The sequence below is a fragment of the Dioscorea cayenensis genome, chromosome 4, assembly GCF_009730915.1.
Source record: "Dioscorea cayenensis subsp. rotundata cultivar TDr96_F1 chromosome 4, TDr96_F1_v2_PseudoChromosome.rev07_lg8_w22 25.fasta, whole genome shotgun sequence".
NCBI lineage: Eukaryota > Viridiplantae > Streptophyta > Magnoliopsida > Dioscoreales > Dioscoreaceae > Dioscorea > Dioscorea cayenensis.
Genome location: NC_052474.1, coordinates 19,882,696 through 19,908,996, shown reverse-complemented (window position 1 = coordinate 19,908,996; position 26,301 = coordinate 19,882,696). Strand labels below are relative to the sequence as shown.

At 34.2% G+C, this 26,301-nt stretch overlaps 2 protein-coding genes and 1 non-coding gene across 3 annotated transcripts; all 3 read left to right on the top strand.

Annotated features, from left to right (window-relative positions):
• Window positions 1-1,401: 1,401 nt before the first annotated feature.
• TRNAT-UGU lies at window positions 1,402-1,473 on the top strand. The gene has a single exon. It is a non-coding gene; the product is annotated as a tRNA-Thr (tRNA).
• A 12,241-nt stretch (window positions 1,474-13,714) lies between these two features.
• LOC120259068 (lysine--tRNA ligase-like) lies at window positions 13,715-19,706 on the top strand. The gene is given in 18 exon segments (XM_039266602.1): window positions 13,715-13,892; window positions 13,987-14,050; window positions 14,672-14,740; window positions 14,865-15,030; window positions 15,153-15,246; window positions 15,522-15,607; window positions 16,269-16,375; window positions 16,490-16,570; window positions 16,683-16,808; window positions 16,907-17,128; window positions 17,130-17,190; window positions 17,352-17,448; window positions 17,533-17,689; window positions 18,447-18,590; window positions 18,671-18,739; window positions 18,894-19,037; window positions 19,146-19,197; window positions 19,361-19,706. Coding segments are annotated over 18 exon segments (1,866 nt in total). The 5' UTR covers window positions 13,715-13,800; the 3' UTR covers window positions 19,396-19,706.
• A 1,334-nt stretch (window positions 19,707-21,040) lies between these two features.
• On the top strand, window positions 21,041-22,389 carry LOC120259518 (chitinase 1-like). Its single transcript, XM_039267131.1, has 3 exons — window positions 21,041-21,099; window positions 21,202-21,686; window positions 21,982-22,389. The coding sequence occupies exons 2-3, from the start codon at window positions 21,213-21,215 to the stop codon at window positions 22,318-22,320; spliced, it is 813 nt and encodes a 270-aa protein (XP_039123065.1). The 5' UTR covers window positions 21,041-21,099; window positions 21,202-21,212; the 3' UTR covers window positions 22,321-22,389.
• The last annotated feature ends 3,912 nt before the right edge of the window (window positions 22,390-26,301 follow it).

Sequence of the window (26,301 nt, the reverse complement as noted above, 5' to 3'; positions counted from 1 at the left end):
TTGACCCTTACAGCACAAGCATGTTATCTTGGGATAGCATGTTCAACATGCCTCCCATGAAGAAAATTAGAAATCAAAGAAAAGTCTCCATTTTTCAATTCAAAGCTCATCAACATATATCCTTCATTACTCTTCTATATATATAAAGCCACAAATAACCAACATCTAATTTATATAAACATTTGAGAAAAGATATATACACAAAGATATATATGGGGTTCAACCTCTCTTGCCTTGTTTCATCTTTCTCTAAGATTTCTCCAAAAGATGAAGAAGCTTCATCTTCAAAGCCAAGCTTAAACAAGAGTGTTAACAGTGATCATAAGCATCAACAAGAGAAAGACAATGAAAGAAAGAAGAAGAAGGAGAGGAGTAGGGTTGAAGAGGCAGCCATGACAACACCTTACTTTTCCTTCCATTCAAGACCAGGACTTAGATGATCATCAACATGTTAATTTCTTGCCAATATTATACCTTGATTCCTTTTTTTTCAGTCTTTTAGTGGGGTTCTCTCTTTGTACTGTTTTAGCTTTATTGATTCATATCAGTTTATAACTTTATAGTCAGTTTAGTTTTCATAAAACTAAAAAAAAAGCCTTTTTTGTGGGCATGAATATGGGTTGAGGTCCACTTTTTTCAAAAATAAAAAGGAATGGGTTGAGGGGTTTACATGAAAGAATATCTATAATAGAAACAAAGTTTATTTTAGTGGAATTCTCTCTAAAATATCTTTACTATGGATATGAATAAAATAATTACAGTAATAACATACTTTTAAACATATATATATATATATATAGTACTTTTATATATAAAAACATTGTAATAATGTGTCTATATGCAAGGAATATATATAACATCTTACCAATTTTTCATTTCACCCACCAAGACTTATGTGATAGGAAGGAGTGCTATTGTTTCCTCAGTTATCAGGCCAACATATTCAAAATTTCCAATAATTAATCACTAACATTAGCTTATTCAATAAATAAAAATATAAAGTCGGAATGAAAGATTATACTAGTGCAATATTGTTACCCTGCAGTCCTTTGTTGAAGATAAAAGATCTCTCCAATTGGCCCCTCAGACATGGAGGAGGATGAGGGGAGGTGAAGGAGAAGTAGAGATAACCCAACTCTGATTACATAAACTTTGATCCTACCAGAGGTCTTCACCTCATTGCAGTGTTTGTTATTTTTTTAAAAACAATAGTTTTATTTGGTTGAAGTATGAAAGTAGAAGCAGTGTCATTTTTTTATGTTTTTTTTTTAAAAAAAAATTGGCATGCCACCTGGCCCACCTCTTTCACTTTTCCAATATTTATTTAGAAAAATAATAAATTGATAATCTGACCCATTAAATTTATATTTTATTATAATTATGGAAACAAAAGTAAAATTTGCCCCTATAGCTCAGTGGTAGAGCGTCAGTCTTGTAAACTGAAGGTCTGTAGTTCGATCCTGCATGGGGGCAATTTTTTTTTCCTTTTTTTTAAAAAAATTATAACCAGATTTTCCCAACAATGGATATGCTCTCAAATTACTAAAATAGCCCTGGATCATACCAACAACCAAAACTATAATGAAAATTTGCTCAAGCACTCCATTAATGACATGCTTTATGTCATAGATTAATAAAACCTCAATTTCCCCCAATATTTCACACAAAAATACTTTTAATATATTCATCATTTTCATTCATCAAACCTATTTTTATCAACATATTAAGTACCTAAAATTGAGACAGTTTCACTGTAAAACTTACAAAATGTATGATTGATTCATGCTATCCCATACATTTCGCATAAATATTAATAATTTATTTTAATTTAGATAATACTCATTTTGATAGATTTAATATTTTTAAAAATTTCCATTATTTAAAATAAATAAAACTCTCTTGTTTTCACTCATCAATTAAATATGCCAATAAAAAAATCAAGCTAAATTAAATCAATAAATTTTTGATTTTTTAGAACTTTTGCAGATTTGGACTAAAAAATATCAACCTAAAAACTTATGTACTAATGATCAAATGAAAACTCTTTTTGTTTCCAGTGTCACTTACGGATGATTTATCTCAGAGCAAAACACTTTTTAGTTACTCTATCATTAATCAATATTGTTTTCATATGTTTTTGTTGTTTGTAATTTTTATCCAATTCTATCATAAAAAATGTGACAAGAGTTAAAATAAAGTAATTTGAAGAATTTCAATTCTTGTCAAAATTTCATATACTTTTAGCCAATTAAAAAATTATCAGGACTTTTTAATATTCTTCTTCTTATGAAGTTATTGTACAGTGTAGAATCTCTATTTTCCAGGGGCAATTAGTAAAAAAATACTAATAACTTGACACAACAAGAGTTAAAATAAAAGGTTTTGAAGAATTTCAAGTCTTGATAATTTTTTTTAGTTTTTTAACCAATTAAAAAAATTATCTAGGATTTTTTTATTATATAATCAAGTTGAAATGTATAATATTATTATATTATGACATGACATAGTTTTGGCTTCAGTCTTGCCATATTAAAAAAAAAAACATATCTCTATTTTACAATATGAAGTATTTTTAAATTATTTTTAATAAAAAAGTGATAATTTTTAGGTCGCACATGTAGAGTTCTTTTATTTATACTCAGCCTTATTAAGATACATAAGTATTTTTTAATTTAAAATTTTCAAATAATTATGAGTCCATGATTTCATTGTTAATTGCTCCCATAATGCATCATCAAAGAATGAAGACAAATAAAAATAAAATTTATTATATTAATTTAATCGAATACATAAAATTTATTCTATTATTAATATAGAGATAATTAATTTTACAAAAATTTAAAAATATTTTTAACTCCACCACCACGCTGACAATTCCAAATTTGAAGTAAGTCCATTAAATGTTAAGAGATCAATCATCCACTTCATTAGTTCTTCAACCCAAGAGTTAATATTATTTTTGTAAACACTCCAAGATTTGATTGACTTAATCACAATTTCTTTCATCCTTTTTATAAAATTCGTAAGTAAATCCTATAATTTTCATTTATGGCATAATTGTATTGATTTATTTTGAAGTTAACTTTTCTTTTAATAATTTTTTATAAAATAATAAAATATTATAATATTCAACTCTCAAGAAATCCATCATGCAATTGAGGTACCTTATAATCTTAGTAGTTTTTACCTTACTATTCTTTGATAAGGTGGCTTGCATTACTTTATATCTCTCCTTCAAATATATATAATTTTTCCTTTAATTTTCATCACCTTATATATAGTTTATCATCTCCATTCCATTCAATTTTAAATTTTTTATCTTTTTCATCATAAACTATATAATATTTAAATTCTATAAAGATTAAAACTTAAATATTGGTCCAAAATATTTTTTTTAAGTATGAAATATATGCTTAGCAAAAATAACAAATTTTTATACAATATTCTTATGTTATAGATTAATAAACCTCAATTTCCCCCAATATTTCACACAACAATACTTTTAATATATTCATCATTTTCCATTCATCAAACCTGTTTATATCAACATATAAATATCTAAAATTGAGATAGTCTCACATTGAGAAATACAAAATGCATGATTGATTCATGCTTTCCTATACATTTCACATAAAATATTATTAATTTATTTTAATTTAGATAATACTTGTTTCGGTAGATTTAATATTTCTTTAACTTGTTTATTATTTAAAATAAATAAAATTCTCTTGTTTTCACTCATCAATTAAATATGGCAATAAAAAAACCAAGCTAAATATAATCAATAAATGTTTTGTTTTTTAGGACTTTTGCAGCTTTGGACAAAAAAAGTAACCTAAAAACTCATATACCAAAGATCAAATAAAACCTCAATTTTTTTTTTTTTTGTTTCATTCAATAACTTTAGTAAACTGTGAACTAATTTCTCACTTGTTCCAGTGCCACTTACAAATGATTTATCTTTGAGCAAACACTTTTTAGATGTCACCGGCTACTCTATCATTAGTCAATAGTATTTTCATATGTTTTTTTTTGTTAGTAATTTTTATCCGGTTCTATTATAAAAAAAAATGTAACAAAAGTTAAAATAAAGGAATTTGAAGAATTTCAATTTTTTTTCCAAAATTTCATATATTTATAGCCAATTAAAAAATTATCAGGACTTTTTTATACTCTTCTTAAGAGGTTAGTGCAGTGTAATATCTCTATTTTTCAAGGGGTAATTAGTAAAAAATACTAATAACTTGACTCAACAAGAGTTAAAATAAAGGAATTTGAAGAATTTACGTCTTGTCCAAATTATATAGATTTTAGCCAATTAAAAAAATTATCAAGGATTTTTTATTATATTATCCAATTGAAATGTATAATAATATTATTATATTATGCCACGTGCGCCATGGCTAACATGGCATAATTTTAACTTCAGCCTTACCACATTAAAAAAATTATAATTAATAAATAAATAAATATCTCCATCTTACACGAAGTATTTTTAAATTTTTTTTTAACAAAGAAGTGATAATTTTTAGGTGGCGCACATGTAGAGTTCTTTTATTTGTACTCAACCTTATTAAGGTACATAAATGATTTTTACATTAAAATTTTTAGGTAATTATGAGTCCATGGTTTCAATGTTAATTGCTCCCATAATGCATCAAGGGATCTAAAGATTCAAATGAAACTAAACTAAATAAAAATATAATTTATTACATTAATTTAAAGGAATGCATCAAATTTATTCTATTTTTAATATAAAGCTAATTTATTTTCAAAAATTAAATATATTTTTAATTCCTCCACAACTTTTCCTGATTTTTCAAGTAGTTAAAAGTGTTAAGAGATGATTCATCAACTTCATCAACTTCATCAACTCTTTGCCTCCATGAAAGAGTTAATATATTTTTTTATTAACACTTGAAGATTTGATTTACTCAAACACATTTTTTTCCCATATTGTATTGATTTATTTTGAAGTTAATCTTCTCTTTTAATAATTTTTTATAAAATAATAAAATATTATAATATTCAATTCTTAAGATATCCATTACCTAATAATCTTAGTAGTTTTAACCCTTCTATTCTTTGATGAGGTGGCTTGCATTACTTTATATCTCTCCTTCAAATATATATAATTTTTCCTTTAATTTTCATCGCCTTATATATATTTTGTCATCTTCATTATATTCAATTTTAAAATTTTCATCTTTTCATCATAAACTATATAATATTTAAATTCTGTAAAATTTAAAACTTAAATGTGGGTCAAAAATACTTTTTTAAGTATGAAAAATATGAGGAACAAAACTAACAATTTTTTATACAATAAACTTAAGTTATAAATTAATAAAACTTCAATTTCCCCCAATATTTCACACAACAATATTTTTAATATACTCATCATTTTCATTCATCAAACTTATTTAAATCAACATATAAATACCTAAAATTGAGACGATCTCACTGTAAAAAATAAAAAATGCATGATTGGTTCATGCTTTACTATACATTTCACATAAATACCAATATGCGGAACAAAACTAACAAATTTTTTTATATAATAATCTTAAGTTATAAATTAATAAAACTTCAATTTCCCCCAATATTTCACACAACAATATTTTTAATATACTCATCATTTTCATTCATCAAACTTATTTAAATCAAAATATAAATACCTAAAATTGAGACAATCTCACTTTAAGAAATAAAAAATGCATGATTGGTTCATGCTTTACTATACATTTCACATAAATACCAATTAATTCATTTTAATTTAATTAATACTCATTTAGACAGGTTCAAGGCCGTCTCCAACCAAGCTACATTTTTTTATGCAGCTTGGTTGATTTGGCCCAGAATGGCCTCCACTGTAGCAGCGTTATTTATTTATTTATTTATTTTTCTGTTTTGATTTTTTTTGTTTTGATTTTTGTTTTTCTATTTTTTATTTTTTATAAAATTTATATTTATAATTTTATATGTTAAATAAATTAATAACTTATGATTTAAGTTTATATTTTTTTATTTCTGTTTTTTTTTGTTTTCTATTTTTTCTGTAATTATGTTTTTTTATTTTTTTAAAAAAATTTATATTTATAATTTATATGTTAATTAAATTAATAACTTAAGTTTATATTTTTTCAATTAATAAGAAATAAAAATTTAAAGAAAACAATACATGAAATATAAATTCATTAAAATTAATGAAAATTACATGAACAATAAAATAAAAATATAAAAAATAATCCTAACATAGATTATCGATGGAATAGATGGGTTAATAGTCTGATTTTTATTTTATATTTAATAAATTTTTATAATAAATATGAAAAATAAAACTATATTTTAAATAGTATAATATTTAAATTCAATGGTTAGAAGTGAAAAAGATTTAAAGATGATTTAAATTTGTTGATAGCATGAATATATGAGTTCAAAATAGAGTTGGTGGTTGGAGAAACTTTCACTGTAAAAGCTGTATTTATGAGTATTTAAGTACCAAATATAGAGTTTTGGTTTGGAGAGGGCCTAATATTTTTATAAATTTTCTACTATTTAAAATAAAATAAAATTCTCTCGTTTTCACTCATCAATTAAATATGGTAATAAAAAATCAAGCTAAAATATTATGTACCAAAAGAATGTTTTTTTTTAATTTAATCAATAAATGTTTTGTTAATAATCAAATGTTTTTTTTTTTATTTTTACCCTAAATTTTACTAGTAGTAGTTTACAGGGTTAATCTATCATTAGTCGAAAGAAGTGCCAACAGGGGATGAGTCTCTTAGGGGAGCTGTGGAGCGGTGGCACCACGTCGGAGAAGCCGCAGGGATCTTCTGTCAGCGGGGTAGGAAGGCTAGCCAAGAAAGGGTTAACGTACTCAGAAGCTGTTAGTTCATCGTCGGAGGAACAGGGCCAATCGAAGCAAGTGATGGGCGAGCCACAGGAGAATACGCGGACATTAACTGGTGCTAAGCGTCCTAGATCTCCAGGTGAGCAGGCGTGTGGACGGTGTTTCCAGTTGACACACAAAACGTCAGAATGTCGTCATCAGGTCGTATGCCTTCGTTGTGCGGGGTCGGGCATGTAGCTGCGAGGTGCAAAATGGAGGTCCGGCGAAGTCCAAAGAGGAAGAAGGTTCACGTCCGAACTAAACGTGCGTTGGAATCTGCTGACCAAAATGCGAGTCTGTTACTGCACCACCACACCTGGGAACTCGTCTGCAGCTTCCTGTGCGGTCGAGTCTCTTTCTTCCCTTGACGCCGGAGATCACAGCGGTAAGGGAGGAGCTGTCCTCGGTTTTAGTGGTGACCATACTCTCAGGTTATGTGACGGATGCTGCTCTGGAGGATGTGCTTCCCTCGATCATCAATCGTTCCCTCGCCGACCCACTTACACCTGTGAATGATAACACATACCTTGTCCCGCTGTCGTGCCGCGCAGATGTGAAGGAGGCTAATAAATTGGATGTGACGAAATTCGCTACCAAGGATGGGATTTGCTCAGCGAAATTTGCTCCGTGGTCGGCGGAACTGGGGGCCTTGGACAGGGCGTCTGGAGATGGAGTTTGGGTTCGTATTTGGAACCTCCCCATGCATGGGTGGTGCTGGAGTGTAATTTTGAAGGTGTTGAAGACGGTGGGTGAGTTGATCTCATTGTCGCAGGAGTTCAAAACTAACAAGAGATACATCTCGGCATTGGTTCATCGGAGGAGGGGCACGTCGTTACCTGCGGAGCTCGACCTCAGTATTGGGATGCGCCGGTACCTAGTGATCCTGACAGAAGATACAGGAGTGCAACCGACGTATAAGCAGGAGATCGGTCGCTTTGTCCTCCCTGACCGGAGTGTGGAAAGGGAAGTCCGGTATCCCATTGAGGCGGTCCACCCACGAGATCAATCCGGTGGAGAAAAGTAAGAGGACAGAGGTGCTGCCGAGCTTCAAGGCCTCTGAGGGGTTGGTTGAGCGTAGCTCCCACCCGGTTGACGCTGAGCACTCTGACCACTCTGGGGAGGAGCCCCAGCCTGCCCACAAGATGCTCGGCTCTCGTTCAGCGGTGAATGCTGGTGCAGTGCTGAGGACGGAGACGGAGTGAAGACAGACATTGGTAGAGCCCAGCTCCCACGTTGATGTGCCCGGGGGTGACTTGCGTATACCTAAGACTGTGGTGGAGCCACGCTCCCACGTCGCCGGTGAGGTGTACCGGCCGAAGCTGTTGGTTTCGTGATCCGCTGGGTCGAAGCGAATTGAGGGGAGGGACCGTTGGTCGGAGAAGTGAAGGTACGGAGAAGAAGAGAAGTGACGGGTCGAGAGCTGGGACGTCGTTGATGGGCTCGATGCAGCTTGGTGTCGATAAATGGGTGGTCCGGAAGCAGGGTGGGTCTCTGACAGGTGGCAGGTGGTCCGAAAGGCATGCTCAGGTGTCCGAGGAAGTTGGCAATCATGGGAAGAAATCTTTCGGGGAGTCCCAGGTTCTTCACGACATGTGTCAAGCGGAGAAGAGTGTTGAAGATAACCTGATTGGGGAGCAAAGCAGGGGATATCAAGTCGTCTTTCGTGGACCCGTTAGATGTGGAAGCTGGGATGAAAGATGATGTTGGCCAAGTCATTTGCCTGAAAGGAAACGGGTTTGAGTTGGACCCAATTTTCATGGGTGAATTGGGCTCTAGTTTAGCCGTTAATGGGCTTCGGCCTGGAAAGCCTATAAGCTCAGGGGTTTGCACGGATGGACCTCACATAACTGATTCTTATAACGTGAAGGAGTTGAGTGCTGCTGGGCCTGTTTCTGGGCGGGGTTTTGAGCAATGTGAGCCCATGGACCTCGTTGGGGATGATTTAAAGAGTAAAGGGGTTGAGGCCCAAAGCACACCGGGGAAGACAGAATTATTACTGGATGGTTTTGATGTGAGGAATGGTAATACTAGGCCGTCTTCTGATCCTCCTGAAGGTTTTCACTGGCATTATATGGAGAATTTTTGGGTTTTAGCGCCAAATTTGGTGGACAAGGAGTCTGATAAGGGTTTGGACCCTAGTGAGACTCATGTGTCTGAATCAGAAGAGCTCGAAGAGGAATATGCTTCCGATGACTCTATTGTGGAATTTGAGAAATCATTAAGGGAGTTACTGCCAGGTTTAAAGGGAGGGAGTTCTTCTCCATCTGCTGATGCACCTAAAGGAATCAGGAAAAGTGAGCGTCAAAAAAAGCCATCTTCCCGATGGAATGAGGAGGCGGGTTATTTGGCGGAGCCCCCAAAGTCACTCCAGAAGGTACGTTTTCTAAGCCCCTTCTTATTTCGGATTGGTCCAATGAGCAAATTGCTAGTTACTATAAAGCATGTGGTATTTCTTTTGATGGTCCTGACATGCATATGAATGCTTGTATTGATTATATTCGTAATGTCGAAAAATCTCGCTCGATTGCGGGCGTTGTCTCCAAGTTGGACCAGGCGAAGACCTCCTTGGAGGTCCGCTGTGATTAGTCGGTTGTTAATGAATATTATCTCTTGGAATATTAGGGGTCTGGGTAGGCCCGCTAAACGCTTTCTAGTTAAGGACTTTTTGAATCTTCATTTTGCGGATGTTTGTTGTTTACAAGAGTCCAAGTTGGATGCTATTTCGGGGACCATGTGGAAGGAAATCGGTGGACCGCGTTTGGATCAATTTGCTTTTCTTCCCTCTGTTGGGACGTCTGGTGGCATAATTGTCGGGTGGAACAGTGTTCTGCTTGAGGGTTCGGTGGCTATGAGGGGTGAGCTCTGCTTGTCTATTGATTTTTGTTGCAAGCGGGACAACTTCACGTGGCGGTGCACCTCGGTTTATGGTCCAGTTGACCGGCATCGCAAGTGTGCTTTATGGGATGAAATTAATCGTTCTTTGTGGTGACCGGGTGTTCCCCGGGTGATTTGTGGTGATTTTAATGCAATTTTTTCTCTGGAGGACAAGCTTGGTAGGAGGCCAAATTTAGTCGACATTGGGACTAATTCCTCGCATGAGTGTTGCCTCCTTGAACCCCCTATGTTAGGGAGAAGGTTTACTTGGACGAATGGGCAATTGGACCCGACTTGGGTCAAGCTAGATCGTTTTCTGGTTAACAGAGAGTGGGCTGACTGTTTCCCTAGGATGACTCAAAATTGCCTCCCGAGGGTGGGATCGGATCGTATCCCTATTCGTCTGGAGGTGGGGATGCATTGTGTCAGTCCTAGACAATTTCGATTTGAGCTTGCCTGGACCACGGTTGAGGGTTTTTCGAACTTGGTGGCGCAATGGTGGGCTGGATTCAAACCTCAGGGTTATGGGGCCTTTGTTCTAGCTAAAAAATTGGCTTGGCTTAGGGTTCAGCTCCGCAGTTGGGCGAAAGGAGAACTTTGGCTCCATTAAGCTCAAGAAGCTTTCGATTCTACATGAGCTTGAATTGCTTGATATTATAAAAGAATCTAGGAACCTTAACGTAGCTGAATCTCATAGCGAGTGCGTGCTGATGAAGAACTTAGTTGTTATTCGCAGGCAAGAGGAATTGTATTGGAAGCAGCACTCCCGATTGCAATGGTTTGAAGGAAGGCGACGAAAACACAAAATTCTTTCATTCGGTGGCTAATGGAAGGAAGAATGGAAATTTTATTTCTTCTGTCTCGGAGGGTAATGACTCCTATCACACTGCTAGAGACATTGGTAAAGTATTCGAACGTCGTTTTAGGGCTTTGTTTGGCCAAAAACGTTCTTTCCGTTTCAAAGTGGACATTCGTGATCTATTAAAGAACAAAGCTCCGGTTGATCTTTCTTCTTTGGAATGCCCCTTTACTATGGAGGAAGTTAAAAGAGCGGTCTTTGACCTTGGGAGCGACAAAGCCCCCGGACCGGATGGTTTTCCTATGCATTTCTTCAAAACATATTGGGAGATAGTAAAATTGGAGGTGTGGCAGTTGTGTGAGGATTTCTTCTTTGGGAAGGCTAACCTGGAGAGAATTAATTGGGCGTGTATTGCACTCATTTCGAAGGTTCTGAGCCCAGCTTCTCCGGGTGACTATAGACCCATTAGCCTAATAAACTTTTCTCTGAAGATTATATCCAAGATTCTGGCTTCTAGACTCAGCACGGTTATGGACTCTTTGGTTGATCACGCTCAATCTGCTTTTCTTAAGGGAATGTGCATTTTGGACAATATTGCGACCGCGGAAGAGACCATTTTTAGCATCCACAAAAGAAGACTGTCTGGGCACATCCTCAAGGTGGATTTTGCTAAGGCTTTTGACTTTGTGGATTGGGATTTCTTATTGGGAGCTTCTGGAGGTTAGGGGGTTCGGTCCCAAATGGTTAGGGTGGATTCTTTCGCTGCTCAGCTCGTCCAAGGCATCGATTCTTATTAATGGGTCTCCCAATGGTTATGTTCGATATCAAAGAGGGTTACGTCAGGGTGACCCTCTGTCATCGCCGCTCTTTGTGCTGGTTTCAGATGTGTTGTGTGCTATGTTTGACAATGCGATTAATTCGCGGATATTGATTGGGGTGCCTTTAGGTGAGTGTGGAAATATCTGCAACTTGCATTATGCGGATGATCTTTTGGTCCTTACGGTGGGGGGAGCTGAAGACCTCCGGGTGATAAAGCTGATCCTGTTGGTTTTTGAAGGACTCTCTGGTCTGGAAACAAATTCCTCCAAAACTTGCATGTACTCCACCAATCTGAGCTTACTTCCGGATGATTGCGTGCAAAAACTGTTAATTGTAAGATGGACCTTCTCCCTAGTCTCTTATCTGGGCATTCCGGTGTCTGGCAGGAGGCCCCGTAAGCAGGATTGGGAGAGCTTGATCGCTAAGGTCAGAGGGCGACTGTCCTCCTGGAAGTCGTCTTTCCTTTCCATCAGCGGGCGGGTCACCTTGCTCAACTCTGTTTTAACGGCCATCTCGACGTACTGGATGTCGATTTTCAGGCTCCCTGCATGGGTTATCAAAAAGATTGATCGGATTCGTAGAGATTTCTTATGGAGTGGGCCTGATATTGAGCATCCCGGATGTAGACTCGTTGCTTGGATGAACATTTGTCGGTCAAAGGAGCAAGGTGGTTGGGGGATCTTGGACCTCTCCTCCTTTAATCTGGCGCTGCTGGGGAAATGGAGGTGGAAACTCCTCTCTGACTCGAGCTGGGGATGGGCGAAGATTCTGAGATTCAACTATGGCGGTCCAAGTTGGGATTTGTTTAGGCGCCCGACTGGCAGAGTCTCCTTTTTCTGGTCTGGGGTCGGCCAATTCCTCCCGGTGTTTCGTGGCTGTGTTTCTGTTCAGGTGAAAGCTGGGCTGACTCACTTTTCTGGAAGGATAGATGGTTCAATGGTCGCGCACCTATGAATATCTGGCCTGAACCTTTTCTCTTGTCTCAGTCCCCGAATGGGACAATCAGAGAGTTGTCGTACTTGCTCGCGAGCCCTCCTTTTGCTTCTGACCCTTGGTCGTCGCAACTCCTGGGGAGGCTGAGCGTGGCTAATGGTAGCGACTAGGATTCTAAGGTGTGGAGCTTGACTGCGAACGTGATGTTTTCAGTCAAATCCTTTTATTGTCGTCTGAATGATGGAGGTTTAAGATGTTCAATTGCAAACTCCTTTTGGAAAGGCCCTTGTCCGAGAAAGGTCAACGTGTTTAACTGGTTAGCTTGGAAGAATAAGATTCTCTCCTTGGAAAACCTTGCAAACGCCGTTGTAACAGACTCCCGACAGACACCTGCGTATTATGTCACTCTGATGTGGAGTCAGTTGATCACCTTTTTCTTCACTGTCGATTCTCTAGGGAGGTGTGGACACACATCAGTCGGTCTCTGCTGTTACCGACTCTCCCCTCCTCTATGTGTCTTTTGTGGGGTGACTGGAGGTCTGCTTTACGTCCAGCGATCCGGGTGATCGGGGATGGGGCAGTGAAAGCCTTTGTGTGGGCTATATGGCTGACGAGAAATAATTGTATTTTTTCTCATAAATGTGCGCTTCCACACGCTGTTATGGTGAAGACTGATCATTTGATTTTATCCTGGTTCTCTGCAGCTCCTGAGGGCCTGAGAGTGAAGTTGGAGGGTTCTATTTCCTCGATCAGGCGCAACTTAGAGTTCTTTGGGTCTCATTCTGCCGGGGAGGAGCCCGCGATCGAGATGGCTCAAGTGGTTAGGCAGGAGTAGTTGTTTTTGTTTGCCTGGAGGAGACCCGCTGTTCCTCCTTTTGCTTTTATTTTGTTTCCACATCTAGTGGAAAGGCTGGTGTATCTTTTTGATGTTTTATTTTAATGCATGTGGTTTATCCACTTTATCAAAAATTATCATTAGTCTATGGTGTTTTCTTCTATTTTTTGCAATTTGTAATTTTTATCCAATTTTATTTTTTTAAAAAAATACAACAAGAGTTAAAATAAAGGAATTTGATGAATTTAAAGTCTTATGAAAATTTCACAGAATTTTAGTAAAAAAAAAAAAAATTATCTCAGACTTTTTTAATACTCTCCCTTTTATGAAGTTATAGGCTGTATAATATATCTATTTTTCAGGGGGTAATTAGTAAAAAAAAAATACTAATAACTTGATCCCCAAACAACATTTACTGAAAAAACTCATTTTCTACAATTTAAAAAACGGCCATCTCTCTTAACGGATCTTGGATCCCACGCAAAAACCGGATCCGACCCGTTATCTACATCTATAAATCTCAGCCGTCCATCACCTGAACGTCCACGTTTATCGCACCAATAATAACTAAACCCTTTCTTTCGAAGAGAATAAAAACCCTCATCTTCTCCGCAGCCTTTCCGACGAACCATCAGCTCTTTTCCGATGGCGGACGCCGTCGAAGCCGCCGCCGAGGCCGTCGCCGATCTCTCCATTGCTGACTCCTCTCCTTCTGCTCCTCAAGCTCTTAGCAAGAAGTCTCTGTTTTCTCCTTTTGGTCTCCATTTTACCTCTTTTTTTTTCGCATTTTTATGGTGATTTTGATTGTTTTTTTGGGGTTTTTATGACCAGTGCGAAGAAGAAGGAGGAGAAGATGAAGAAGAAGGAGCAGGAGCGGCTGGAGAAGAAGAAGGAGGTACGTTATTCTTTTTCTTTTTTTGTTTTATTGGAATCAGAGTATTTGATTGTCTAAGTGGGACGTGAATTGATTTACTTTCGTTATCCTTAAAATGGTTTTTTGAGCGTTTTGCCGTCGATTTTGAGTTTTAGGGTCTGCTAATTGTCTTCTAGGAAGTACTGCAAATTATGAACAGTAATTTGCATATTTTTGGTCTTTCATTATAATTTATTATTTTGTATTAATTTGATTATAGTTTCTTCCTTTGACCCATCATTACGGGGTAATACATGGAAAATTGTTCATTTATGTGTTTCTTTGTGGGATTTGAAATACTTGAAGTTTGATTTACTGTCAAGTTCTGCACTTCTTAAGAATATGATTGTGCCTTTTGAGTTATTTTTAGAATTTTTAATCAATTGTTGCTTGTTTTGCTGGAAAATTTGTCTATATATATTTTTTCATATAGGTTGGCCATTTGATTTTCTTTATCTTGACATATAGTGGCTCTTTCTTGAGCTTGTCTGATTTATCTTTGCTTTATTTGCTGCTTTTATGGTTTTTTTTTTTTTATCTGTCATGTGGTCACTCTGTTGTGTGTGAAACACACCTAATTTGGTAATCTAATTCTCATTTCAGGTCCAAGCTGCAGGACCTGTGAAGACCCAGAAAGCATCTGCTGCTGATGACGAGGACATGGATCCAACAGTCTGTGTTGCTTTATTTTATTTGTATCTAGACAGGCTTTAGAAGCTCCTACATTAGTTCCTTTGTTTTTATAAAAAAATTTTTCAATATTGAAATTTTGTTATTATTTTTCCTGCTACTACAGCAATACTATGAGAACAGGCTGAAGACCCTTTCATCACTGAAGGCAGCTGGATTAAATCCATATCCACATAAATTCCATGTTTCCATTTCAATAGCAGAATATATTGATAAGTATGGAAGCCTTAGTGACGGAGCACATCTAGAGGATGTAGAAGTCAGTATCTCCGGTAACTATCTTCTGGTTCTTTGTTTGAATGTGCTGATATCTGTTATTCCCTTTTCTGCTTTTTCCTTCTTGTGTGCATTGGTTATTTCACAACTCTTAACCATCATTATTTGCATTGTATAGGTAGGATTATGACCATACGAAGTTCCTCATCGAAGCTTTATTTTTATGATTTACATGGGGGTGGCCTTAAAGTTCAAGTTATGGCCGATGCCAGGTATCACAGAGTAGAACTTTCTTTTCTTTACCTGGTATATAGTTTTGGGACTCAGATAAATCTTGATTAATGAAAAGTTCTCTCAAGTTTAGGTGTTTTTTTAACATAATGTGGTTTGTGAAGTCCATGAAATATGAATATGACTGTGAAGTGGTCCTTGTGAACTAAACATCTGTGAAGTCACTGAAATGTGTTCTTGTTAAAAATGGTTGGAACACAAGTCAATTTTTCATTTTGTTTATAAAAATTGATGATAATTTACTTCTGATAAGCAGGAACTCAGAGCTGGATGAAGTTGAATTTTCTAGATTTCACTCTGGTGTGAAACGTGGTGACATTGTTGGTATTTGTGGGCATCCAGGTTAGTTACCTTCCACATTAGTTCTTGCTGTTGTATGACTATTCTATTTTTCTTGGGCTATTATAATTCTTGTTAGATTACTGCTGACTTGTAATTAATAAAGAATTTTTAACGAAAGTGTTGATTTGAATGATAAATGCTATTCAAAATGAAAAATGACCTTGCTAAGCAATTTACTGAGTGAACTTTCTTTTCTATTGAAACTTGCTCTAGATATTGAAAAACATTAGTTTTTTTTTTTGTTGGGAATTAGTATAGTGGGGATAAGATTTGAAAGTTCGGAATTATTTTGAAGGGAGAACTTTTGTATGGAATTGACCAAACTTTTACTTAATTATATTAGTTTAGATAAATATTTTATATTTTTAAAAAATAGTTTTCTAAATAATGATGGTTGTTTATTAATGTTAATATTTTGAAAACTAATTATTATAGATGTTTATGTAAATAATTAAATTTTGTAAAAGATGGTGTGGTAACCTTGGATTATTCGGTTGGAGCTTGTGGGTAACCCCACAACCAAACATAGCCTTGTAGACTTCCAGGCCTGATAAATGATGTATTGCTATTTGCCGGTCTTTATGCTTAAGATATCCTTTTAATGCTCCCTGTGTTAATGGTTCATTTGGCATGTGGGATGATGATAACTCTCTTATGGCAGGAAAGAGTAAGAAAGGAGAGTTAAGTATTTTCCCAAAGAAGATGGTTGTCCTGTCTTCATGTCTTCACATGATGCCTAGGCAAAAAGCGGCCCCTCGAGTAGCTAATGTATGTATATAGAAAGTACTATTATTTTAACGTCTTTGAATTTCTTAACCTTTATTTGAAAGTTGATGTAAGGATAGTTGTATTGCATTTCTAATTTAGTGAACCTGTTTCCAGCAAAATGAAGGGAAGGCACCAGTTACTCAGTGGGCTCCTGGAATGACAAGAAATCCTGAGACATATGTTCTGAAAGATCAGGTATCTGTCGCAATTAAGCCTCATTTTTTCCTTCTCACTGAACTACATTCATAGATAAGTATATGAGTTTGCTAATTTATATTTGGAAAACATTCATTTCGCATGATGGCAGGAAACTAGGTATCGTCAACGGTACCTGGACTTGATGCTGAATAATGAGGTTAGGGGAATTTTCCAAACCCGCTCTAAGGTTATATCTTACATCCGGAGATTTCTTGATGGTCTTAATTTCTTAGAGGTTTGACTCTTGCTCTTTTTTTTTTTTCAATTGATTTGGTGTCGTCGAAAGTTTATTATTTTCTTTTTTTAGCTACAACTTCTTCTGTTGATCATCAGGTAGAAACACCTATGATGAATATGATTCCTGGTGGGGCAGCTGCTAAACCCTTTGTCACCCACCACAATGATTTGAACATGAAGTTGTTCATGCGCATAGCCCCTGAGCTATATCTCAAGCAATTGGTTGTGGGTGGCTTGGACCGTGTATATGAGATTGGAAAGCAATTTAGGAATGAAGGGATTGATCTAACTCACAATCCTGAATTCACTACATGCGAGTTTTTATATGGCGTATGCTGATTACAATGACTTGATGCAACTTACTGAAGAGATGTTATCAGGTAAGTGTGTAGTATATTTGATGGCTTAGTGGGGTTCTGTTGGTAGATAGTTTTTGTGTTCATAGCCTATTGACTAGTGTTGAAAGGTTGAAACTGGTAGGCATTTGAAATTATATTTTCATCCTTTGCTTGTGATTTCATGATGTTGAAAACTTAAACAGGAATGGTGAAGGAGCTAACTGGTGGTTACAAAATAACATATCATGCTGATGGACTTGAGAACGAACCAATAGAGATTGATTTTACTCCTCCCTTCCGGTATTTTTAATATTAAGTTTGGCCATATAATATTAATTTTTCCTGGAAGGTAAATTGAGCAAAGCATTCAATATTTTTTATTAGGAGGATAGACATGATTGAAGAGTTGGAAAAGATGGCTAATCTCAGCATACCCAAAGACCTTTCCAGTGAGGAGGCAAACAAATATTTGGTGGATGCTTGTACTAAGTTTGATGTTAAATGCCCACCACCGCAAACAACCGCAAGGTTGTTGGATAAGGTAAGTATTGTGATTCTGTTATCTCTGATTTCAAAAGGGAATGCTTTTGAGAGAAAAATGTGTAAGTTAGCGGCTGATGCTGTTTAATAACACGCATTCTCCCACGAAGCCGGAATGTGAGTCCAGCATGGACACTGATAGAGCTTGTGCCCCATAATCAGGGTCCTCGACTATAGTTAATCTGGAAGATAATGCATTAGCTTTACCTGATATGATATTCCTTAAATCACTCATAAATGTTTCATACCAAAATTCTATCTATTCATATTTAAAAAGAATTGGGCTTTATATAAATCATTTCAAAGTTTATCAACTGGATTGTAGGTTGTATCATCAATGTGTATGACAACTATATTGCCATTTCTACCCGTCGCATTTAAGCTTATTTCATGAAGATAAGGATATCCTGTGTTTAATATTCTTGAAACAAAAAGCAGTATGAACACTAGTATATATACCTTTCATAGTGTTGCTATAATTTAACTTTTGCTGTTTCAAAATATATTGTCCATTGTCGCATTGGGATGATGATTTTTCTCCATTGTCCATGTACTGTATTGCATGAGTGCAGGTAGTTTTTGCAGTGACTTATTTTCAGTTTCTTTAAGCATTGGGTGATAAATCACTCTTCATATTTACTTGGCTCTTTTTAAAAGAAAAAAAAAAAACTAATTGATGCTTGTGAACTTGTTTTGAATGTAAAATATCTTGCTTTTACAACCTGGATTGATTCTTGATTTTTATTTTTGGGCCACAGCTTGTTGGGCATTTCCTGGAAGAGACTTGTGTAAACCCCAGTTTCATTATAAATCATCCTGAGATAATGAGCCCATTAGCAAAGTGGCATAGATCTAAGCCAAGCTTAACAGAGCGCTTTGAATTGTTCATCAACAAACACGAGGTATGAACTATGGCTGGCGTCAAAGACACCCCTTCTAAATCCTGACTTGTGCCTAACATTTGTTGAGATGTTTCATTCAGTTATGCAATGCATACACGGAATTGAATGATCCTGTTGTACAGCGGGAGCGTTTTGCTGAGCAACTAAAGGTAGCAATAGGCTTCAAACTAAGATCATATTATATTATTCTTCTTTACTTAAAACCTTACAATCTACTCTTGACAGGCCACATCACCTATTTGCCACAGATGGGAAGGGTTTTTTTTTTTAAAGTTGATTATTATTTGGCAAATTTGATTTCAGGATCGGCAATCAGGAGACGATGAGGCGATGGCCTTGGATGAAACATTTTGCACTGCTCTAGAGTATGGCTTGCCTCCAACAGGTGGTTGGGGTCTGGGTGTCGATCGCTTAACAATGTTGTTAACAGATTCACAAAATATTAAGGTTGGTCTTCCTACTTTCTGCATTTCTGTGACAAATATATATGTTTGTAATATGCATCCTGATAAATTAAGGAACCTGATCACTTTTGCACTGATTTGGTAAATGCAGGAAGTTTTGCTCTTTCCTGCCATGAAACCTCAGGATGAGCCTTCTGTGAAAGGTATTCATACCTATTTTCGGTCGTTATTTATTATTGTCTTTGATAACCCTCATTTTAAATTTGATTAGAAAGAGTCTCGTCTCGCATGCATAACTGAATGGTGTCTGTGACCCTATCCATTAATCGATTGCAGCTAATGCCATTTTGGTGTTTCCTGGCTTAGGTGCATCAGAAGGAACTGAAAACAACAAGCCTTGATGATCATTAATAATCAAGAAGAGAGCCCTTGCATATTGTCATACATTCCAATGTATTGGTATCGATCATCACAAAGTTCACTATTTTCTGCATTTTTTCCATTACTAGAACTAAATTATATTTCTCTTTGTTATTTAAGCATATGCTTGTGATTTTGATATGATGTATTCAAGTAACACTTCTTTACAGTAATGTGATTGTGTCCAAAAGTTTACTTGCCTCAAAAGATATGTATCTTATTGTTTTGAAATAGTATGAGTGCATTACCGATGTCATGACAAAAAACCTTTTTTGATTCTTCGACATTTAAAGAACAAGCTTCTGATTCTTATTCTTTTCACTACTGTCGAAAACACAGGGAATTGATGCATAAAACAGGAGATTGAGAGATGCATGGTTTGTGCCCTAATGTTGTGATTTAGCTCCTGGAATTATTATGTACTCTCTTGCATGGTTTGTGTGATAGATGGAATCAGGCTGAGATTTAAGATGATTAAATGATGCAGAGATGAAAACTTACTTTTCAAGGAAATTGATTCAGTATATAACTATTGTGCCCTAATCTTGTGAATTAGCTCCTGGATTTTTGATGAAATCTTTAGATGGTTTGTGTGTGGATAGAATCAACCAAGTCTGCTCAGAATATGGAAATGATGTGGAAATGCACTCATGTTTTCCAAATGAATTGATTTCGTTCCAGTTTATTTTTATGCCCTAATTTTGTAATTTAACTATTGGAATATTGATGAATTCTTTTATCTGTGCTATTTTTTTTTTAACTTATTGGTTTTTAGGGTTGAGGTACTGAGAGTTTTATCAAAGATTTCTTCATGTGGTTTTTTAGCCCCATCCACAAGGGTCAAATTTCCGAGGGTGCTCTTGAGCATTTTTGTTTACTCTGCATTTTACTGCAATTTTTTTATTAGTTATTGTCATATATATATATATATATATATATATGAAGGCAAAAGCATCCAAGCAGGCCTTTGTTATGGTTTGTTGAACATTCAACTAACCCAACAAACTGCTTTTACATTTATTTATTTTTTATTCTTTAATTATTGGTTTAAATTTTGTCACCTGTTGGGTTTGTCTGAACTTAGGACACGCAGACATATGTATGTGTAAATAATGATCCTATGACCTAACATCAGGAAGAACGGGTCAATTTATGTCTCATAGTTTTTGGATGTTAGAAACAGAGGTTGGAAAAAGCATCATTGAGTTCATGATGTTTGAAGTGTCATTTTAGACTTATGTTGAATTAATTCATTAGTTGAGCTTAACAATATGTTTTCCATACAAAAACCTCAACTCAAACGTCACTAGGATATGCCTTTTATTGAGTCTAAGTTCTTGCCTTCTGTTCAATGGTAAAATAAATTCTCAATATTTTTTTAAAAAAAGTCAATTGTTGCCGTCTAAATATGATTAAAAACAAGAATAAATGTCCTAAAATAGTTAGAATGTCCAACAGACAAATAAAGTCAAAAATAAACCATGGAATGCATTGTTTCCTCCTAAAAACCATTGAATATTATTCCCAAATCCTGACCATTTCTGGCCGGCAATATTCACAATGTTCATTTAAAACTCATCTGACCATTCCTTTAATATAATTAATTCATACCATGATGATCACCAAGCTACCATTTCTTGTTTCCATCTCTGTTTTCAGCACTCTTTTCTTCAGTTCATCATGCAGTAAATTATCAAACCATCCTTCAAAACTCATTCAATAAATTATCATGCATGCATGCATGCATGCATTCACGTATTTATAAGATTAGTACTAACATGTTGCAGATGGGAAGGTGATGATGGAGTACATAGGAGCCTCCGGAGTTCCGGTGAGCTTCTCCGATGTCCCTATCGATCCAGAGATCGACTTCAACTTCATTCTCGGCTTCGCCATTGATTCCAACCCTTCTGGCAAGCCCATGAATGGTGTCTTCTCTCCTTATTGGGAGGCAAGCCTAAACCCTAATGCAGTGCAGGAGATAAAGGCAAGTAACCCTAATGTTAAGGTCCTTGCAAGTCTTTCAGGATGGAGTCTTGGAAACAAAGTGTTGCAATGGTACAACCCTGAGAATCCTCAAGAATGGATAACCAATGCTTATAACTCTTTGAGCATGATTATCGACGAGTATAAGCTCGACGGTATCGATATCGATTATGAGAATTTCCCCAAGAATGAGACCACCTTCTCCTTCTGCATTGGAGAGCTCATCACTAAGCTCAAGAACAACAATGTCATCACTGTGGCTTCCATTGCTCCTTACTATCTTACAGTAAAATTTTCTCTTTAAAGCATGCATTCTTACAAAATTTTTTTAGTTTATTTAACATGCATGCATGATTAATTTGTTAAAGTTTGTAGTGATCTTTTCATTGTTAGTATAAAACATAAAATAATATATCATGGTACATACAAGAATTTATAGGGTCACATAAATTGAAGTCTTGGCACTAATTAATGTATATAAAAATAAACAAACAAACAAACAAACAATGAGTACATGATTGATTTGGAAGCATTGTTACTAAGATTAGATACAATATAACACTAATTGGTTTGAAATTCAGGCAAATCACTATATAAAGCTATTTGAGAGTTATCGTGAAGTGATAGACTATGTGAACCATCAGTTTTACACTGATAAGGTGAAAACACCAGCAGGATATTTAGATGTATTCAAATTGAGAGCAGTGCAGTTTAATGCAACAAAATTACTGCCAAGTTATGAAGTTAAGGGAAGAGGAATTCAAGGAGATGCATTCTTTGTTGCATTGAAGCTGATTGAAGACAATGGTTTCGACGTAAATGGTGTTATGATCTTCTCTGCCGACGCATCGAAGACGAATGGTTTCTACTTTGAGAGGAAGTCTCAAGCATTCTTACTGAATTCAACTGCCAATGCTTGATAATTAGTTATTAACTATATGTATATATATTGAACGATCTTTTGATCTATTGGTACTGAATTATTTATATAGGAGATTTGTGTAATTAATTTGAACCTAAGCAATAAGTATCCTATAACATATATCTTTCACAGTCCGGTCAATATCTTCATACCAAAAGAATTTGTCTTATATTAATATGTAAGTAAATAACACTCTTGAGGATGATAACATTGAAGAGGAGACATTAGAAGGTAATTCAATAAAAAATTTTAAATACCAAAATGATTAAGATGAAAGAGAAAAAGAAAATCCCTTAAAAAATACAGTATATTAGGGAATTTGCATGTCCCTAAAAAAATTGAGAATGCACGGTTTACATGTAATTTGTTTTTATGAAAAATATAATTGTAATTTTAGATTTTTCTAAAGGCATATTTATATCAGGAAAATTATTTTAGATCCTTTCAACACTTTCAATTCTCCAACAAAAAATCCTTCAAATTAAAGTAAAATTACAAAATTATTCTTACCTTACCCATAAAAGAGTCCAGTTGCAGCCCTTCACTGTTTGTGCCAAGGATGCTTTTAGTAAAATTTCAAAAACTAAGGATTAATAACTTAATAAAAAGATAAGAGACTACATTATCATAAAGAAAATATATAGTGAATATTTAATAATTTTATTTATTTTAAATTTTCCATATATATATATATATATCCATATGATTATATATAGGGTCCGTTTGATGCACAATTAAAAACAGTAGAGTAAGTAAAGTACAAGGAGTTGTACAACACAACTACTTATTCTATACCATGTTTGATATTCTATTGACCGCACAAAATTTTTTGTGCTATTCCCATTTAATTTGAACTAAGTATTGGACAAAATATTATGAATTCCTATGATACCCTTTCTACTATCCTAGATATTTTTTATGTAATAAAAAATTTCACAAGAAAATAAATTTTGAAATTTCTTTCATTATCAATATTAACATGATTAAATTTTTTATAATTAATAAATTTATTAAATCATATTTATATTTGTGTATTTTCAAAATAAATGAAAAATAATTGCTTAACAAAAATAAACACAATTTTTTTTATATAATATATTTTCTTATAAGTTCACTAATATATTTGATATTTTTAAGAAAATCTTATCCCATAATTCATGGGTAAAGATATAAAAGGATTTATATTTATTTTTAACAAAATTTTAATTTTAAATTTTTGGATAAAAAAATAAAAGAGATTTATGTATATTTTTTATATGGTTTAAATTTTCAATATCTAGATCACTTTTATTTATTTGAAAATATATAGATGTTACGAATCAAATCTCTATTTGATAAAAATGCCTTAGAAACCCTAAAATTTTTGAGAGACGAGAGGGCAAGAAAATAAAAAGGGGGAGAAAAGGAGAAGCTGGGGAGAGAGAAGAGGATCGTATAAATGGAGAAGGGCGTGGATCGGCGGAGGAAGCGAAGGGGGTGCAAGGTAGTGTCATCGGATATGGTTTTGTCATGATTGTGATTTTTATTTTTTTATTGAGGGTAATTTAGTCTTTTTGGTTATGTTATACCATGATAGAAATTTTTTGTACCGAGGTTTTGATGGTACAAAAATTTTATTCACTTGTCATGTACTATAACAACCTCTTGTGCTGTACTCTCAAATAATTTATAAATCAAACAAGAAACAAATAAACTTGTCATGTGCTGTACCTCAAAATTTTACGTATCAAATGAGCCCATAAAATTCATGCATTGCTCAACTATATTTAGGGAACAATGTCCCTCTCGTTGCCACTTTCACCTTTTAGAAGTATTTTTTAATTATTTTTATTTTATTTGTCATCTTTTTGAACAAATTTTTATGCTTTGATCAACTTGCAATATAATATATACAAATGATTTTTAAAATACATTATATTATATGTATATATATGTAATATGTCATTATAAATTATTTAAAATTTTAATTTCTTCGTTAAAACTAGATATATATCCATCTATTTCAATTGAAAAGACTAATGATCTCTTCGTTGAAACTCATTAATCACTCAATGGACAGTTTAATCATCTGATAATGATTTTTCAAAGATTAGAAAGAGAAATGAAGATGAAAGAGTGAAAGCACCATGCAATCTAATGATGCACAATGATGCTTTTATTTCAATAAATGAGAGGGATGTTCCATTACATTAGTTCATAAACATATTTATAATACTACTTAAAATATTGCTGCATGTTTTGCTAATCCTACAAATATTTTCTTGATGGTTCATATTATACATTAATATATTCCGTTATAAATAATAATAATATATTTTTTTAAAAAAATTGTTTCATTAGTGTTCATTTCCCTTTTAGAGTGGTGAGAAATTACCAATGTTTTAAAATCCAATTTGACAGGACCTAGCCATGTCATTGTGGATTGAGTACCCAGTTGAGTCGGTTGACTCGATCAAGTTGAATCGGGTCAACTAAAGGTTATGTATAAAATTTATTTATTTTATGGATTGATTTATTTATTTTTTTCTAATGTTGTGTTTTGATTGAATTTGTATTTTAAATAATATTAGATTATTATGGCATATTTTTTATATTTTATTTAAAATATTAAATTGATATTTTATAAATTATATGGAAGACTATTTGTTTTTTGAAATTTTGTTTTATTATTTTTCAAAATTTTTAATAATTTATAATACATCTTATATATTTATTCATAATTAAAATTATAAAAATATATATTATATTCAAGACCTAATTAAACCCGATTCAACTCGACCGTGATCAAGGTGACTTCTCTCTATTCTATAGTGATAGAGAAATCACTAAAAACGACTAATTTTTTTTCACATTAAATGTTCATTTGTTTTGAAGTAGAGAGAGCGGGAGAGTGATACTTTACTTGTTTAGCATTTTCTTTAAAGAAACACATTCACTTTATCATTTCTCACATGAGCACTTCAACTCACTTACAATTTTTCGTATGATGACTATTACAACTAATGATATTATTTTTGATTTCTTAAAAAAATATCACTCTCATATATTTTTCACTTTAACTTCAGATTAAAATGAAGGCCCTCTTAGAAAATTTAACAGAAGACCTAATATTGATTTTCTTCATCACAATTTTTTTTTTGCATCAAAATTGAAATGCAAAAAAAATAAAATAAAATATTGAAACGTACAATTTTGTTATATCAAAATTATAAATAATATTAATTGATTTGTCTAAATTTTTTTTTAAAAAATTTGAAAATAGAATTTAAGAATGTACAATTGTGATTTGGTTAGGTAGGTGTGGGCAAGAAAAGAAATCAATAACTAATACCAACTAAATTAAAATAAAGAGAAACACAATCACATTCTTTTGTTTCACCTTTCAAATTCCAACCCAAAGATAGATATCATACCCTACTTCTTTTTGTCCCCATGGTCTCCAATAAATCACATTTTTTCAAAAAAAAAAAAAATAATAAATAAAACTCCAATATAATGGTGTTTATATATGCTAAATTATTTATTTAATAAAAAATAAGTAAATAAATAAATAATTGTTGTAGTGGTACATTAGGACATTCTCCAATGATATGGACTCTTTAACTGTTAACCATACAATGGACACGTGGCGTGATTTCATTGGTGAGCACGTGCGTTAATCTGTGCACGCGCGGTCGTTAAGGCGTTTTAATCACGTGCTTTCCACGTGACGTCTTTCACGTTATTGCATACGGGTTGCGGATGCCTCGAGGATCCGAATCCGACCCGTAATCGAGTGGTTTGGATTCGAAAACGGGTTTGCGAATCCTACCCACATAATATTATTACACGTTAATTTTTATGCAAAATCGATAAAAAAATACAAAAAAAAATTTGGTATTAATTTTCACTGAAGCAATACATAATTATAAAAACATATAGAATAATCAAATCTTCAAATCAGAATATATTATCTAATTAAATGCTACATCGGATCCTT

Bases quoted from the DNA above. Each gene is read 5' to 3' on its own strand.
- LOC120259518 (XM_039267131.1), top strand. From the start codon at position 21,213: ATGATGGAGTACATAGGAGCCTCCGGAGTTCCGGTGAGCTTCTCCGAT. The intron at 21,687-21,981 runs GTAAAATTTTCT...TTTGAAATTCAG, and splicing joins TTGCTCCTTACTATCTTACA to GCAAATCACTATATAAAGCT.